Source organism: Carassius auratus, chromosome 7 (assembly GCF_003368295.1).
Source record: "Carassius auratus strain Wakin chromosome 7, ASM336829v1, whole genome shotgun sequence".
Lineage (NCBI taxonomy): Eukaryota > Metazoa > Chordata > Actinopteri > Cypriniformes > Cyprinidae > Carassius > Carassius auratus.
In genome coordinates, this window is record NC_039249.1 from 9745489 (window position 1) to 9760779 (window position 15291).

The 15291-nt window shown below is 38.6% G+C and overlaps 1 protein-coding gene across 5 annotated transcripts in view; it reads right to left on the reverse strand.

The window, feature by feature from the left end:
* exoc6b (exocyst complex component 6B) overlaps positions 1-15291 on the reverse strand; it is a 98593-nt gene that overhangs the window by 62208 nt on the left and 21094 nt on the right. For all 5 annotated transcript variants that reach the window (XM_026267142.1, XM_026267141.1, XM_026267139.1 and 2 more), the window contains exons 7-8: positions 7442-7597; positions 4508-4576 (exon numbers count right to left, since the gene is read on the reverse strand). In XM_026267142.1, the coding sequence (XP_026122927.1) occupies positions 4508-4576; positions 7442-7597 (225 nt within the window). The remainder of the gene's footprint in view (positions 1-4507; positions 4577-7441; positions 7598-15291) is intronic.

Sequence of the window (15291 nt, forward strand, 5' to 3'; positions counted from 1 at the left end):
ATTTTGAATGACTTTTTGCACTGATTAAATCACAATGCAGGATACATGAAATGAATTATAATGCAGCCTTCACGTTGGTGAATTAATGCTGACTTAAATGCTGTCTATGAAAAAAACTCACTAGGTTTTTGAATAGAGTTGTAGTCTACAACCTTGTCATTTAGCTGATGCTACAGCGAATTACAGCATACTTATTATGCAAGAGCCTTCAGTAACGGCACAATAGTAATACGGAGTCCCTTGGGGGCTTAAACCAGTAATCATTTTGGTTACAAAGCCCAAATAGTTAACCCAGACCACCCAAATGTAATGATGTGTGGGGAAGAATGAGGTTTGAGAAATAAGAATTGAAGGAGAAAAAAGTGGGCACAGAAATGGAAAAGCATTATATAAATTTGAATGACTTCAGAACAACTTTAAACCTTTAATAACAGCAGGGATCGAACAGATATTCTGCTTCGACCACAGAGGCCTTCAGAGCACAATGAAAGACAGAAGGTGAAACAATTCAGTGAGGAACATAAGAAGAAAGTATAAGAAAGAAAGAAACTTGCTCCACACAAAATTTCTCACAAAAAGTGCTGGGAAGTCTGATTCATTTTAGCCAGTGGGTTCATTCATCAACTTATTAAAAAAATGGATTTAATGATTCATGACTACTTTGAAGCTGCAACTTGTCACACTGTAAGCTGCCCATAAATTAAAGTAGCTTCCCCAAAACTGAAAAGTCCACAGTGGGGCAAAAAGACTCCTACACAATACACGGTCATTGACAACACTGGCTCTTTGGAGCAGGATGTGTATTACCTCAGAATCCTTAAAAAGAAATTTTGGAGAAGGAAAAAAGGATGTTTGAGAAGGATGCCATGTTCTGTATGAAGGGAATTTAACCGAGTGTGTCCATCCTGTTGGCTATGCAAGCTCTTCTGTGGTTACTAGGACTGAGAAGAGCAGGTCTACCAACTGCAGTCTAAACCCAGTTAATCATGTCCAAACGCTCCATCTCTTATAGATGTTCCTTAACCTAAACAGTCAAAATCAAAGGAGGACAGTGCCAACGTCAACTATTGAAGAAAGATGCGGACTAAAGTTCAGCTGAACTTCCCTGCACAGAGGTCTAGGTCCCCAGATCTCCAGAGCTCCACTAATAAAGACAGTGACAGATACAGTGGTGTTGGCCAGCTGAATTTTGGGTGTGGTTCTCTGGGTCGGAGAAGAAGGATGGAGGCCTGAACTGTGGTTCTCCTTCTCCAAGGTTTCTCATTGCAGCTGGCCCTTCACAACCAACCTGTTTTTACACTGATCAGAACACAGACCGGTACAGTCAGAAAACGGAGATGCTGTTCAGACCTTAAGTTCCATCAGGAGTAAAGAGGAGGAGTTTAAGCTGGAAGAGGGTACAGGAGAGTAAGAGAGAAAGTAATAGAATACAATTTAATCTATCTCAGATGTTCTTGTCCAGAAAATTGACTCGTGTGCAGCTTTAAACACATTGATCAAGAAATTCAGTGTATTCTTGTGCAAAATGCTACTAAAGCAACCACCAATACATTCTAATAACAAGTCAAAATGGACTAAATACATGACAGAAAGAATTCAAATGAATTACAGAGTGGGCACATAGAGGTAACTATGACCCCTTGAGATCTCGATCAGCCTCTGATCTCTGACACAGTAGCGCCAATTAAATCTCAGCGGCTGCACTTGAGGTCAGACTGGTTTAAAAGGAAAACACCATTTCAGTTTGGCTGTTTTCTGGAAGTGCAAAAACAATAAGCATTTACGGTAAGTGCAAGACCTTGAGGCACAGAGGTCACACTTTCAACAACTCATGCTTCCTCTTTTCTCTGTTTTCTATTCTATTGCTGTCCCCTGTTCTCTTTTAATTCTACCACTCCAGAGGAATAATGTTTTTCCTCTGTCCATTTGAACTTTATTATCTGCAGATTCATAAAAATGTCAATTCTTTGACGGCAGTGTGAAGAAAAACTTAAAACACATTGTCTTCAACTGAAGTTTTTCCAAGGCAAACTTGACCAAAGAACAGGTTGTACCCTCTGGCACTCTGACCTCTTCCTTGTCCTGTTCTCTTTCTCCATCCTTATTATTTCCATCCCTCGGCTTGACTTTCCAACGGGAGTTCAACTTCCTGTCCCTCCACACTTATAGTTCCAGGCCTCACAGGCCTGTACTGTCTCACACAGATGTAAAAAAAAAAGGCAAGGGACACTATGGCCGGGTCACAGCCCTCTGGTATGAAGGAAACCCAGGTGAACCCCCTCAGTGTCTCCTGCCAATTCCCAGCTTGGGCCATCTGGAGAGCAGCCAGCTCAGAAGTCAGAGCAGACCCCCAAAAAAAGCCCATTGTACATCTACAGCACCAAGGTCATGAACAATTTCTATATTTGTTTCATTTCCCTCCCTTTCACAAGTGTCTCTCAGCCCCACTCACTCTTTTTACAGTAGCAAGTAGCCGTGTTTACATAAAGTTTGTTTAAATTATCAGGAGCAATGTCACACTAAGGCCGATCGCCATATAAACATACAACAGCCTCAACAACTTCCTTCCTGTGGGGGCGTTCAGGACAGTGAATATACAGTGATTGGGAAGTATATGCCATATGTGCGTTCAAACACTGGCATTCAAGTGGATGTGCTCACCGTTTAAACAAAAAAGTCCTTCAGGGACCTATAAAGTGCAATTCTGTTTGTTTTTGTATAAGTAAGCAGTGTGATTTCCCAGGGTCTGAGGTGACTCAAGGGTCACCAGGGAAAGGACACACAAAAACTCGAACATTCCTTCTTTAAAAGAAACACATCGACTCGCGTATCGGGGCTCCTTTCTCGTTTGTTTGCTTTCTTTCCTATAACCTCAAGACAGTGTTTGTGTGTGTCCCTTCTATGACTCCCTGGTCACTTTCAAACAACTCTTGTCCTTTACTTTTCCTCCCTTTCCTTTGCGTCCTCAGACGGCTCCTAGACCTGGTCAAAAAAGGGCAAGACGTGAACTTTAAAGACTTCCTCTCTACCCCGATTCCCCAGCATACCATTCTCACCAGCTTCCATTACAAAGACCATTGTAGTAATGACAGTTAGTCTGCTCACACTTGAAATATACAGGGTCATAAAAGTTAAAACATTCCACCAACTCAAACAATTCGGGAGTCTTCAGGAGGAGCTGTCAGCACGTACACTCCGAAAACAAACACGTGCATATTCACATAAAAAAACAAACAGAAATACCCACCCAAGCACGTAGACCTACACACAATTATTGGTCATATTTTGAAGCATACAACAAAAGCAAACAGTTTAAAGACTCTTGACTCCATAAATGCGTGTCTAGCAAGTTAATAGGTAATAAATTAACAGTGATGCATTTAAAAAGTGTTTTTCATTACTTGTGGCTGTGTCAAATGCAATATTTGTTTGTGCAGGAAACATTCCAGGGTACATTTGGGTGGAGAACATGCTGGTAAACTATGGAGCAGTTTCCACTGGCAAATTTCAACAAAGTCATTAACAAACAACTGTGGTTACTGCTTCGATTTAAAATCACTAGCTAGCATGTATTAACAGATGAGAAATACATCAATTATGGGCTACAGGATTTGTTGATTATTGTCAATTATTGCAATTTTGTAATTAGAAATAAGATATTAAAAAAACATCTAATATCCAGATAATTTAAAAAACAAATAGACATTTAAAAAAATCACAATGAAATAAATGTTTGCCATGTTCAGCAAGAACTTCAAAAGTGCATGTGATCCTTTTGACTTCAAATTAAGTTATGTTTTGGCCATGGCGATTTAGATTTTTTCGATTAATCATGCAACCTTACACAGAATCAAAATTATTTAAACATACACACACCAGCGTTCAAAAGTTTGGAGCAAATACATTTTTTCAGTGTTCACGGAAGTTACTTATTTCATCAAAATACCATAAAAACAGTTATTTTGTGAAATATTTTATATATATATATATATATATATATATATATATATATTAAAATATCTAATAAATATATCTAATAAATATCTTAATAAATATTTTTTATTAAGATTTAATTACTGCTTAATGTTTTTATGGAAACCATCCTACTGTTTTTCAGGTTTATTTGGTTAATAGAAAGTTCACATTCACATTTATGTTTTTGTAACAAAAGTCTGTACTGTCACTTTTGATAACTAATAATGTATTCTTGCTTAAAAAGTATTTTTATTTCATTTGGACCCCAACATTTTGATTAGTAATGTAATGTAAAAATGTCACATTAACATGTATCACACATTTTACATGAACAACTTCTCACACACTCGTTCACACAAACTCACATTTTCATGAGCATATTCTGAAAACATAAAAGCCATTTTACCACACATTGCAATGAGATGTTTTGGGGAAGAAAGTGCAGGTTATATGTGTGAGAATGAGGGCCAACACAGGTGTCATATTCTGAGAAAAAAAGAAAAAAAAACTGAAATAAAATAACAGTACTCACCAATACAGTGTAGATGTGTAAACAGCGATACACAGGAGAGAAGTCCACCAGGTCCTGTGCACCAGGAATCTGCAATACAGTGCGAGTCAATGAGAGACACATCACCTGTACAGATGAGCAGCACTAAAGTAGGAAATCACTGGGAACAGACAATATGAAATGTTATTTTTCAACCTAGAATCTATTTTGAATTCAAAGATCATTCAATTGAGTGCAGTGTAATAGCTTTTCCCAGATTTAACTTGTCACAAAATATGTTTTCTTTCTCTTTCTCAATCACTTTGACCTGAGCCACCCTTGACCTTACCGGTAAGGAAAGACTCCTTTCTAAAAGCAAGCAAAAAAAATGGACAACTAAACAATGTCAGCTTTGATCTGGTGCCCACAAAATGGCAACCAGGGACATATAAACTCAACGATGTTATGGCACCACCAACAATAACCCAGAGAGAATGTGGAAAAAACAATTCAGTCTTGATGCACCACTGGGACGGCGCTGGAAATGTCTGTCCGGTTCAGGGACGGCATGTTCACATTAACACGCTCCCCTAGAAACAGTTTACAGACAGGACAAAGGGGCGCAAGGGGACATCGTTCAGGTGGCATGGGGTCATTAAACGGGCAACGATCTGCATTTCTGGATACAACCCGTTTCTCAGGAAGCCCCCGAGTGCAGAGATTCAGGGAGATTAAGGACTGGCACAAACAGGAGCCAGAAGAGGAAAACATGATGACGCACAGGCTGATTGAAGCTTAGAGGGAAGGGAAGGGGGAAAGGTCAAAGAAGAGGGCAAAAAGCATTAACCTTACCAGGGTCACTTAAAAGGTAAGTTTTTCACTTTTTCACTTTGACTCATCAAAATGTTGAGAGCTGATCAAACAGATTTCAAAATGGTTTAACAATGTTGCTACATCATGAAATTGGGTAAGAGATGGCAACATTAGTCAACAAATTCCCATTTATTTAGCAGCTTTTTCTCAGCTGCTTTAGTGCAAAAGTGTCCACTCAAAATAACAACGCACACAGAAAACAAAAGTCCATAACCAATGCTTCAGTACAAACACAACAAGTGCCAATCTTGTGTTGCTTCGGTCTGACCAAGTGAAAACACCATGTCAAAACAAGTGAAAAAGTCACACAACACAAACAACGCTTATCTGAGCACGTCAAAATAAACTTAAAATAAACAATGAAGACCGTCTCAGAGTGTCTTGACTGCGTCACTTCAATTGGTCTCTCAGGAGCTAAGCGAGACCGGGACGGGAATCATCTCTTCTCTCAGTGCCGGTGACGGCAGCCACAGCTGGGGAGCACGTCTTGCATGCTCCACACGTCTCAGAGGAGCGGGGCAGTCCTAATGACACTAAACGACTGCAGAGCTGAGACGCTCCATTAAGAAAGGGAGGGGATCCCGCACTGGGCAGGCAGCCCAACAGCAAGTCCATGGGGATATTAGAGTAAACCAAGAGAAAGGGACTAACACTGACAGAGGAACTAGGATTCATCGATATTCAGAAATGGTTCCAATTTTATTTTATTTATTTTTTAAATGGAACTGAATGATTTCCATGACTTTTGGCTAACGTGCATGGAACACTGTAAAATACTGTGATAGTGTTTTGCAGATCTAAGTCGATTCTTCAGAAGACATGAATCAGTCAGAGCTGAATAAATCTGACTTACTAGCTGAGTGATTCATTCACGTTTAACTCAAACTAAAAGGATCAGTTGACTTCCAGAATTTTTTCCGATAATTCACTTTCATTTTTCAGTAGAAAAGAAATTAAGATTTTTGAAGAAAACATTCCAGGATTTTTCTCCATTTAGGTTTTATTTCTAATAAAAAATAGTCTTGCACTCGTTCTGCGATGAGCATCCACAACTTGCATGATGTAGGTGAAAGTACCATCCCAGTGTTTAAAAAGCAAACGTGCAAAGATTATATCAAACGCACTTAAAAAAAAAAAAAAACTGTCGAAATGATTTTGAAGTTGAAGGAGAAAATCTGTCTGTCACATGTGACCATTCCACTGTGACTAAGTAATGTGTAAAGTTATGGAAACACATCACAGAGCTACTGCAAGATGAGGATTTGTGGTTAGACCCTAGATAAGAGCCTCATTCCTCGGCTGGGTATGAGTAGAGTCTTTTGAAGCTGCACTGAAACTGTAATTTGGAGCTCCATCCCGTGGGTCCCTGTTGAAGTCCACTATATGGAGAAAAATCCTGGAATGTTTTCCTCAAAAACCTTAATTTCCTTTTGAGTGAAGAATGAAAGACATCTTGGATGGCATGAGGGTGAATAAATAATTTGGAAATTTTTACCCTGAAAGTGAACTAATACTTTAACCAGGAACCATTACTTCGTGCTGAAGGATAGTTGTTCATTTGACAGCATGTAGTTAAAGAAACATTCTATGAGTTGTGGTGTAAGAGGAACAGCAGTCATATGGCCATCATTCTGAACTGGACAGTTTTTGATCCAAACACGTGATCAGCAACAGACTAGTTTTTTTTATTTCTTTCTTTCAGCCAATCTCTGTTCTGGACCGAAGTCTATAAATAGAACATTACACAGAGACGAGACACACTAAAGGCGTACTAAACTGGCTAAATAAATGGTAATCGGTATTAGAATCAGCTCATTTGCTTGTTTTAAAAATGGCAAGCAGAACCAGCCATGAAATATCATGATCGGTTCATCTCTATTTGGTCTCAAAAGCACAAAAAAAATAATTCCTCCCTAAGAAGAATCAGAACAAGAATCGATGCATTCCTTATGATTTCCATCTCTACAAAGAACTGAGAAAGAAAATGAGAATAATACCCAAAAAGATGCATTTACATGAATTTTCTTTTTCTGGTTTCATAAACTGCCTGTAAAAAAAATGGTTTTATTGTGACTCCTGAAAAAAAAAAATCTCCTCTCTCACCTCATCTTTCTCTTCATCCTCCACATCCAGTATCCCAGAATCCTTTTCTGAAAAGGGGTTGCTTCCAGTTCTCTCCACCTCCTTTCGTATCCTCCGTCCGCTCATTGATCGCTGCTGTGATGTCACTGCATTATCACGAGCGATCTGCACCTGTGCCTGGAAAACAAAAACAAACACACATGTGAAAGGGAACGTGTGTAAAAAATATTTGAATTATAGACACATGCACACACACACACACACACACATTTATATTAGGGATGGGCGATGTCTTCAAATTTGCCATCGGATGATGTCTACAGTGAAACATCGGGATGGACGATGACATCGGCAGGGGGGTTTTATTGGGGAGGTGTAGCTGATGTGGTGCAGTGCCAAACGACAACGTTCGCATCAGCGAACATAATTTTGTAAAATGTGTTGTAAAAACTGATCCATAGTATAAACAGTACGCTGGTGCAACATCGTGATCTCGATCACCCATCGGCGATGGATGATGGCATCATCTATCGGCCCAACCCTAATTTATATACATATACAGTATATTTTGTATGCACTTCAAAGTAGGGAAGCAACTAGGGCTGCTCCGATCACGATCGGCCGATCGTTATGCGCATCTCGTCAATAAAGCCGGTTCTCTAATCAGATGTAAATTCCATCAGGTGCGTGATTCCACATAGATCAGCTGTTACTACACAGAGCCATTGTTAACTGATAAGATGCGCAAATCCACGTTCATTTTCAGCGTTTATTTGCGCATCTTCATTTTAAATAATTTCTAAAAGCTTCATTAGCCAAAAAATTAACTTTTCACAAAACATTTTTTTTTTTTTTTTTTTTATAGTTTTTTGTTTCTGACACAAAATGACCAGCGAGGATTAATTGTCTAATCCTATCAGCAGCACGTAAAAGTGTGAATGAGTACTAGTAAAGTCCTTTTAGGCAAGTCGTGCCACTCGACCACCATCTTGGCAATGCCTCCGGGCAGCTATTTCAGACTGACAAGGTGGTCTTTGCCCCAAAATAAGGTTTAAAACGCCTTTTTCCCCACAGGTTATACTTTTACTACGCATGTGCAAGGGTTCCTCAACTGTGCGCATATGTCAGTAGAACCAGACGATCCACGTGCAGCCATCGTCACTTTGCATCAAAATGGCCACACATGCCAGGATATTGCTACAAAGTATATTGCACCTGAAAGAACCATTTACCAGATCAAAAACTTCAAAAAGAGAGGTTCAACTGTAGTGAAGAAGTCTTTAGGAGCGAAGCACCAGGACCGTCTCCTCCTGAGGAGTCAGTTACAGAATCATGTCTCCCACAGTGTAGCACTTCTAGACAATAGCCTGGGATCAAAAAGGACAGCAAAGAAGCCACTTCTCTCCAAGAAAAACATCAAGAACAGTCTGAAATTCTGCAGGAAGTAAAAGCATTGGACAGCAGAAGACTGGTGCAAATTTATTTTCTGTGATGAAGCTCCCTTCCAACTGTTTGGGACATCTGGAAAAATCTGAAAGGTGAACGCTACCATGAGTACTGTGTTGCGCCAACAGTGAAACATCCTGAGACCATCCATGTGTAGGGTTGCTTTTCAACCAAGGGAGTGGGGCTCTCACATAATTCTGCCCAAAAACACTGCCATGAATAAAGAATGGTATCAAAAACCTCCTGCAAGAGCGACTTCTTCCAACGATCCATGAGCAATTTGGTGATGAATTTTCCAGCATGATGGAGCTCACTGTCACAAAACAATAGTGATAATGAAGTGGCTCAAAGATCATTACACTGACATTTTGGATCCATGGCCAGGCCACTCTCCGGATCTCAGTCCCATAGAGAACCTGTGGTCAGTCCTTCAACACTAACGTGTGTGGGCAAGCAGAAGCCCACAGATTATGATCAACTCCGAGAACTAATATGGCAAGAATGGATCGCCATCAGTCAGGACTGGGCCCAAAAATGAATATCAAGCATGCCAGAGCAAATTGCAGAGGCTATGAATAAAATATACTGTAAATATTGACTCTTTTTTTTTTTTTTTTTTGCCAATAGAAGCCATTCAAACTTTTTCATTGTTTTTCAGTATACCATCGAAACAAGTGGAGAAATAAAATACAAATACTGAATCAGCAAACTTAAACACAAAATTTATGTCACTGACAAAACTTTTGGCTATGACTGTATTAATGCTGTCAAACGATAACATCGCATCCAAAATAAAAGTTTTTGTTGACAGAATGTATACCGTGTTCATTTATTATGTATATATAAATTCACATATGCGTGTATATATTTAAGAAAAAATTTGTTTATATTTTAAAATATATTTATACATGCAATATAAATTATATGAATATAAATATATGCATGTAAATATTTTCTAGATAGATAGATAGCTAGATAGACACACAAAATTCTAATGACATTCCACCAAATATAAAAATAAAAATAACATTTCTCAAGATAATACTAATTTATGAAAACAATTTTAAAAGGCATACAACATTTAATTCTATAACAATGAAATGTATATTATCAATCAAATAAACCATGGGGTGAAAAAAGAAAAGGAGGAAAAAAAAAGAGTTTAGTATTCATTAATTGCACAATCATGCACTCAACAAGGAACAAAGTCTGAGCTTATGTCAATCTTTTTCCCTGTGACATTCCAAGTCAATAGCGATATTGTGCTTCACACTGACAAAGCACGTCTTTCCCATCAGTGCCAACAAAGAGAAAGGCACCTGTGAATAAGGACTTCCCATATGCAAAACGTGAGAGTTCTAATTAGTTTTTTTCTCAAAAGAACACTATTCTTTAATGAACACCGTCTGACGTCATGACCAAGGTCAATGCTCACGCAACTTTCTCCTTACAGACCCCTCAAGTTATTTGGTGAGGGGCAAGATTCAGGGTTGGAGGGCTCTTAAAGCAAAAAAAAGGGCCTCTTTATAGAAAAAGTGAATGGAGAGGAAACTTCAACACCATGAGGACAACAGAACAGAAACAAAGTAACGACAACAGGATGCAGGGTAGATGTTGTAGCTGCTCAGCAGTTCCACAAAAGAGAGTCAAGACTACAAGGTTTATTCTGATCATTCTTCTTGAGAACGAGAAGGTCTAAATGCACTAATTGTACTACGTAAAGATTGAGTGATGTCATTGTATTTATCTTAGAATTGTGCTCCATTTGTTTCTTTAGACATGTCTGAAGATCTAGTCCACTTTTAATCTCGAGTAGAGGCATGTGCGTCATAGCGAGGACGAGGGTGTATCGGATGGGGGCACATGAAGAGACTTTTACAACTCCAGAATTCCTTCCCCATTAAGAGCATCAGAATTAAAGGGCTTCATTAAAGGAAGAGATGAGGACATTTAATCCCAATGTTCAAGCCCATTATTGTTCATACTTCTCACATATCTCAATGTTTTGCTCCTGATCTTTTAATGAAAGAAGAGCATCACTTTGTCCCCAACAATTCTGCATTCTACTTAAACTTGTCTTGTTCCACCCCCTCATCTCAAGTAGAGGCATCTGCGTCAGAGTGATGGGGTACGGGATGAGTAAATGCTGCAAAAATGTCTTCCCTTCAGGATCCCCAGAAGGGACCAAACTTCTTAATTTAAAAAAGAAAAGCATATTAGTTATCCACAGCTGCAATTTCAGGATTTAAACAAGAACGTAACTTTGTAAATACATTGATGGCAAATTCCAAATGAGAGAAGACTAAATCTGCACCCAGAAAACACCATGTGTTATGTTATGTTAGGTTATGTTTTAGGTTATGTTTGTAACTTCCCAGAACCATTGCAAAAGATGTACACAATCTCAAACAAATGATTTTATTAGTCATCTAAAGTTACTATTATCATTACTTAAGTTCTATTATTAAATAATAATTAAAATAATGCTTGACTGACTGATGTAAAGAGTGTACTTTCTGATATAAAAAACTGTGCCATTTAACAAGCATATATATCTATATATATATATATATATATTTTTTTTTTTTTTTATGTATACTAAAACTTACTATAAATCAATAGTTTTGTACTCCATGGTTGTTTTATAAAAAATTCTTGAACTACTGCTAAAAAGGTGGGTCAGTGTCCCACTGAACACTCCAGCTTTGTTAAATATTCAAATCACAAACATTTGCTTGTATTTACTAATAGTAGATATAACCAACCCCTGACCAACCTCTAACCAACACAAAGCGGAAGACAAAGTGAATATTTTAGCAGTCATTCTGAAGTTAGTGGAAACATTTGTCATTTAAACATTCAGATGTGTTCCTAGAGACAAAACATACAAACAGAGTTAAATAAAACATAACTGGAATAGAAAGGGGATAAAAGTGACTCAAAGAACAAAAGGGATGTGGGGGGAGAAAAAGATTCAAAAGAGAAAGAAGATTCACATTCAAACTTGAGGTCTATAACATAATCTCTGACTAACCACTTCTATATACAGTACTCCACACACATACACAGACTCTCTGTGCTCCACAGCTTACAATGGAGCCATTATTACAGCACTGGATCTCCCAATATATTTATTTTCAGATCATTTGTTAGTGGAATTAAAACAATCACAGGCTCAGAGACTGGGCCTAATTTCCAGTGGAATAGGAACCAGTCTGCACGTCTGGATCACAGAGCCCCTAGACAAATAGCCTTCTGTTATTAGTGGTTCGCTCGCGCGCTTTCTCGCTCCTCTGGAGTTGAGGATGGAAGAATGGAGCAGGGAGGAGGGAAGCAGAGCCATCCAAAGCTCAAGAGAAGCCATCTCTGCTCTGGAAAGGGAAGTGGATCCACTTGAGGTTGAGGGTCTTGCCCTGAAATAACCGATTTATTGCCCAAAGGTATTCAGTGGTAGTAGAAATGCCATCTGTCTTGTGACATCAGCCTGAAGAACGTGGAAACTTCAAGTATTTCTCCACACTACACTAACAATGTGACCATAATATGCAGTGATGGATGGGCAAAAATGACTAAAAAGTGGACAAATACAGAGGCAAGTGAAACCCCTGAACAGAAGAGAAACATAAATGATGGGAGGAAAAGGCGCTCTGTTCTTCATCAGTCAGCAAAGAGCAACCAATCCATTCTTCTCTAGCTTCTACAGTCAGAACGTCTCCAACGTCACTCCACCACAAAACCACTGGAGCAGAAACCCACAAAAAAGGAGAAAGAGCGACGGCACCCTCCTGTATTTAACAGCAGAAACCACTACTGAAGCTGCAAAAAGGCCACAATGAGCGCCAACATGTAAGCAGAGCAGTCACATCTGTTTGCAAGGAGAAGTCGCAGGTCTGAACCAGGAGCCAGCGTCTGTGTCAGCAATCAAAACTAAGAGTGTTACAGATTGATTCTCCAAGTTAACAGAATGCTTGTGCAAGGTGACATTAGAGCTTGATTTATCGTTCACTTGGTTTACTTTTGAGGAACAACTCCATAGCTTTGCTCTAATCAGCACGTGCCGGGTTACAGCCAAAACACACACGCACGTGAACGCGCGCCAATACGACAAATCTTACAGGACTCAAAGACATGCAAGAAAACAAACTTTAATAGGAGGAATGTGAGGCTTTGGCAAGTGCCGGCTGGACGGCCACTTTGTTCAAAGGTTACTGGAGTTTGAATTTTGGTTTAACTCTACACCAACATTCCACTTCTGCGGGAGATATTACAGAGCAGCAGACACGGGCAGAGTCTGGAATGAACTCTGCTGCCACCTACTGGATGCAAACGAAACTACAAGGTGGAAAACCTTTGCTAGTGAAAAAAAAATGAGTTGAGATCAAATAAAAGGTATTTTATTGGTTTACATGTCAATAAATAAAGTGGGAACATTTTTTTGAAGAAAATAACTTTTGAAGAAAAAGTAAGTGATGTAAAACTCCTTGACATAATGCCAGGGTGCTGGTATATGGTTGTTAGGTTGTACTCAGAGGGTTTTTTAGCACATTGCTATGCAGTGTTATAATGTTTTGGGCAGGTTACTTAATGCTCAAAGTGAAAACAAATCCCAAAGTCAATACAATTTGCTGATACAGGAAATATAATTGACCTAAAGTAGATTTAAATACATACTCAGCTTTGAAACTTTCTATTCTAGAAAGAAACCTGAAATCATGCTTTCCCCACAAATATTAAATATAACAACTGTTTTTGACATTGAAAATATTTTTAACCTTTTACTTGAGCACAGTATATTAGAATAATTTCTGACAGATTATGTGACACTGAATACTGGAATAATGGCTGTTATTAGTCAGCTTTATTTCTATATGAAATCAGAAAAATGTTTTAAATTGTTATAATATTTTTGCTGCATTTACTGTATTTTTCATCTAATAAATGCAGCCCTGGTGAGCATAAGAGACTCTTTTCAAAAATGTCAAATTCTTAACAACTTTTTACTAACCCCAAACTTTTGAACTGAAAACCTTATTTCATATTTGGGCATGGCCAGAAATTTGTAACCAGTGCTAAATTAACAGTTACTTAATACATGCCAAACGACATATAGATTGAACCTGGAATCTCAGCTAAAGCAGATACTTGAGGTTCAGTTGCAGTTTCCACCAAAACACATTTCCCTTCTCTCTTTTATTAGTAGATAAACCTGGGGATATGAAGTCAGGCTCCAGTGGAGAACGATTCATTCAAACAGTATGTTCCCAAAAGAGAGTCGCTGAAGATCAGCTCCAGCCGTACTCTGGATCAAGGCTTATCTCAGAGACTCGAGAGGTAGTTGAAGTTGGCGGCCAAGACTAGGTCAAACATGGATCGCATCAGCCTCAGCAGAATCTGGGTCAAATGGAAGTCCGTGATGGGAGATGGTGAAGGCCGCTGGGGTGGGAGGAAGAGCAGCTAACCATGTTTTGAACCCAAACAGCCGAACATGGTTAGGACACCACGTGGGTATGATGGCACAAGTGTGTGTGTGCATTTGCCTGGGTTGTTGTGCATGCTGCGAAGCATGTGTTCAAGAGCTTGAAACACTGATCTATAAATAAATGACTGGATCGCTCAATGCATTCTAAACTGCAGACGGACAGTGAAGCCACCAGAAGTGTTCAAGCCGCTATCTTAAATTTCTATACCGGCAGAGAGCACCCTTGAGTCAGAGCCAAACCACTGACCTAAAATCAGTATAAGTGTAGGTAAGGTGTATGTAATTAAATTTTTACTTCAGATGTAATCGGCGATGTTTATGGTCTTTTTGGGTAGGATAAGCGATATATTTAAATCGTTAAAGGGATTCTCCATCCCAAAATTAAAAATTTGTCATTAATCACTTACTAACATGACCCGTAAAAGCTTTGTTCATCTTCGGAACACAATTTAAGATATTTAAGATGAAAACCGGGAGGTTTGTGACTGTCCTATAGACTACAAAGTAAAATATAATGTCAAAGTTCAGAAAAATATGAAAAGCATCGTCAGAATATTCCATCTTCCATCAGTGGTTCAACCGTAACGTTATGAAGCGACGAGAATACTTTTTGTATAATACATCTGTGACTATTCTGATGATGCTTTTCATAAGCATCTGAAACTGAAATGAAAAGCTTAACTTACCGTGCATCATCTCAGAAATAAAGTTTCAAGTCTTTAAGTCCGTACTGTATGGAACGTTAGTCAGTTATTTCTCTGAATAATGATGTGTATATCATCAACTTCTTGATTGAGGGACATCTATTTCAGACTCTCCAAAATTGTGTAAATGTTTACTAGCATTGCCGTTTCCATGTAAAATGTTAATAATTAATTTAAGCACCGTTTAAACTATTACCTGCTTCAAAATGAATGCTGTTAACGAAATCATTGCTGAAACATTT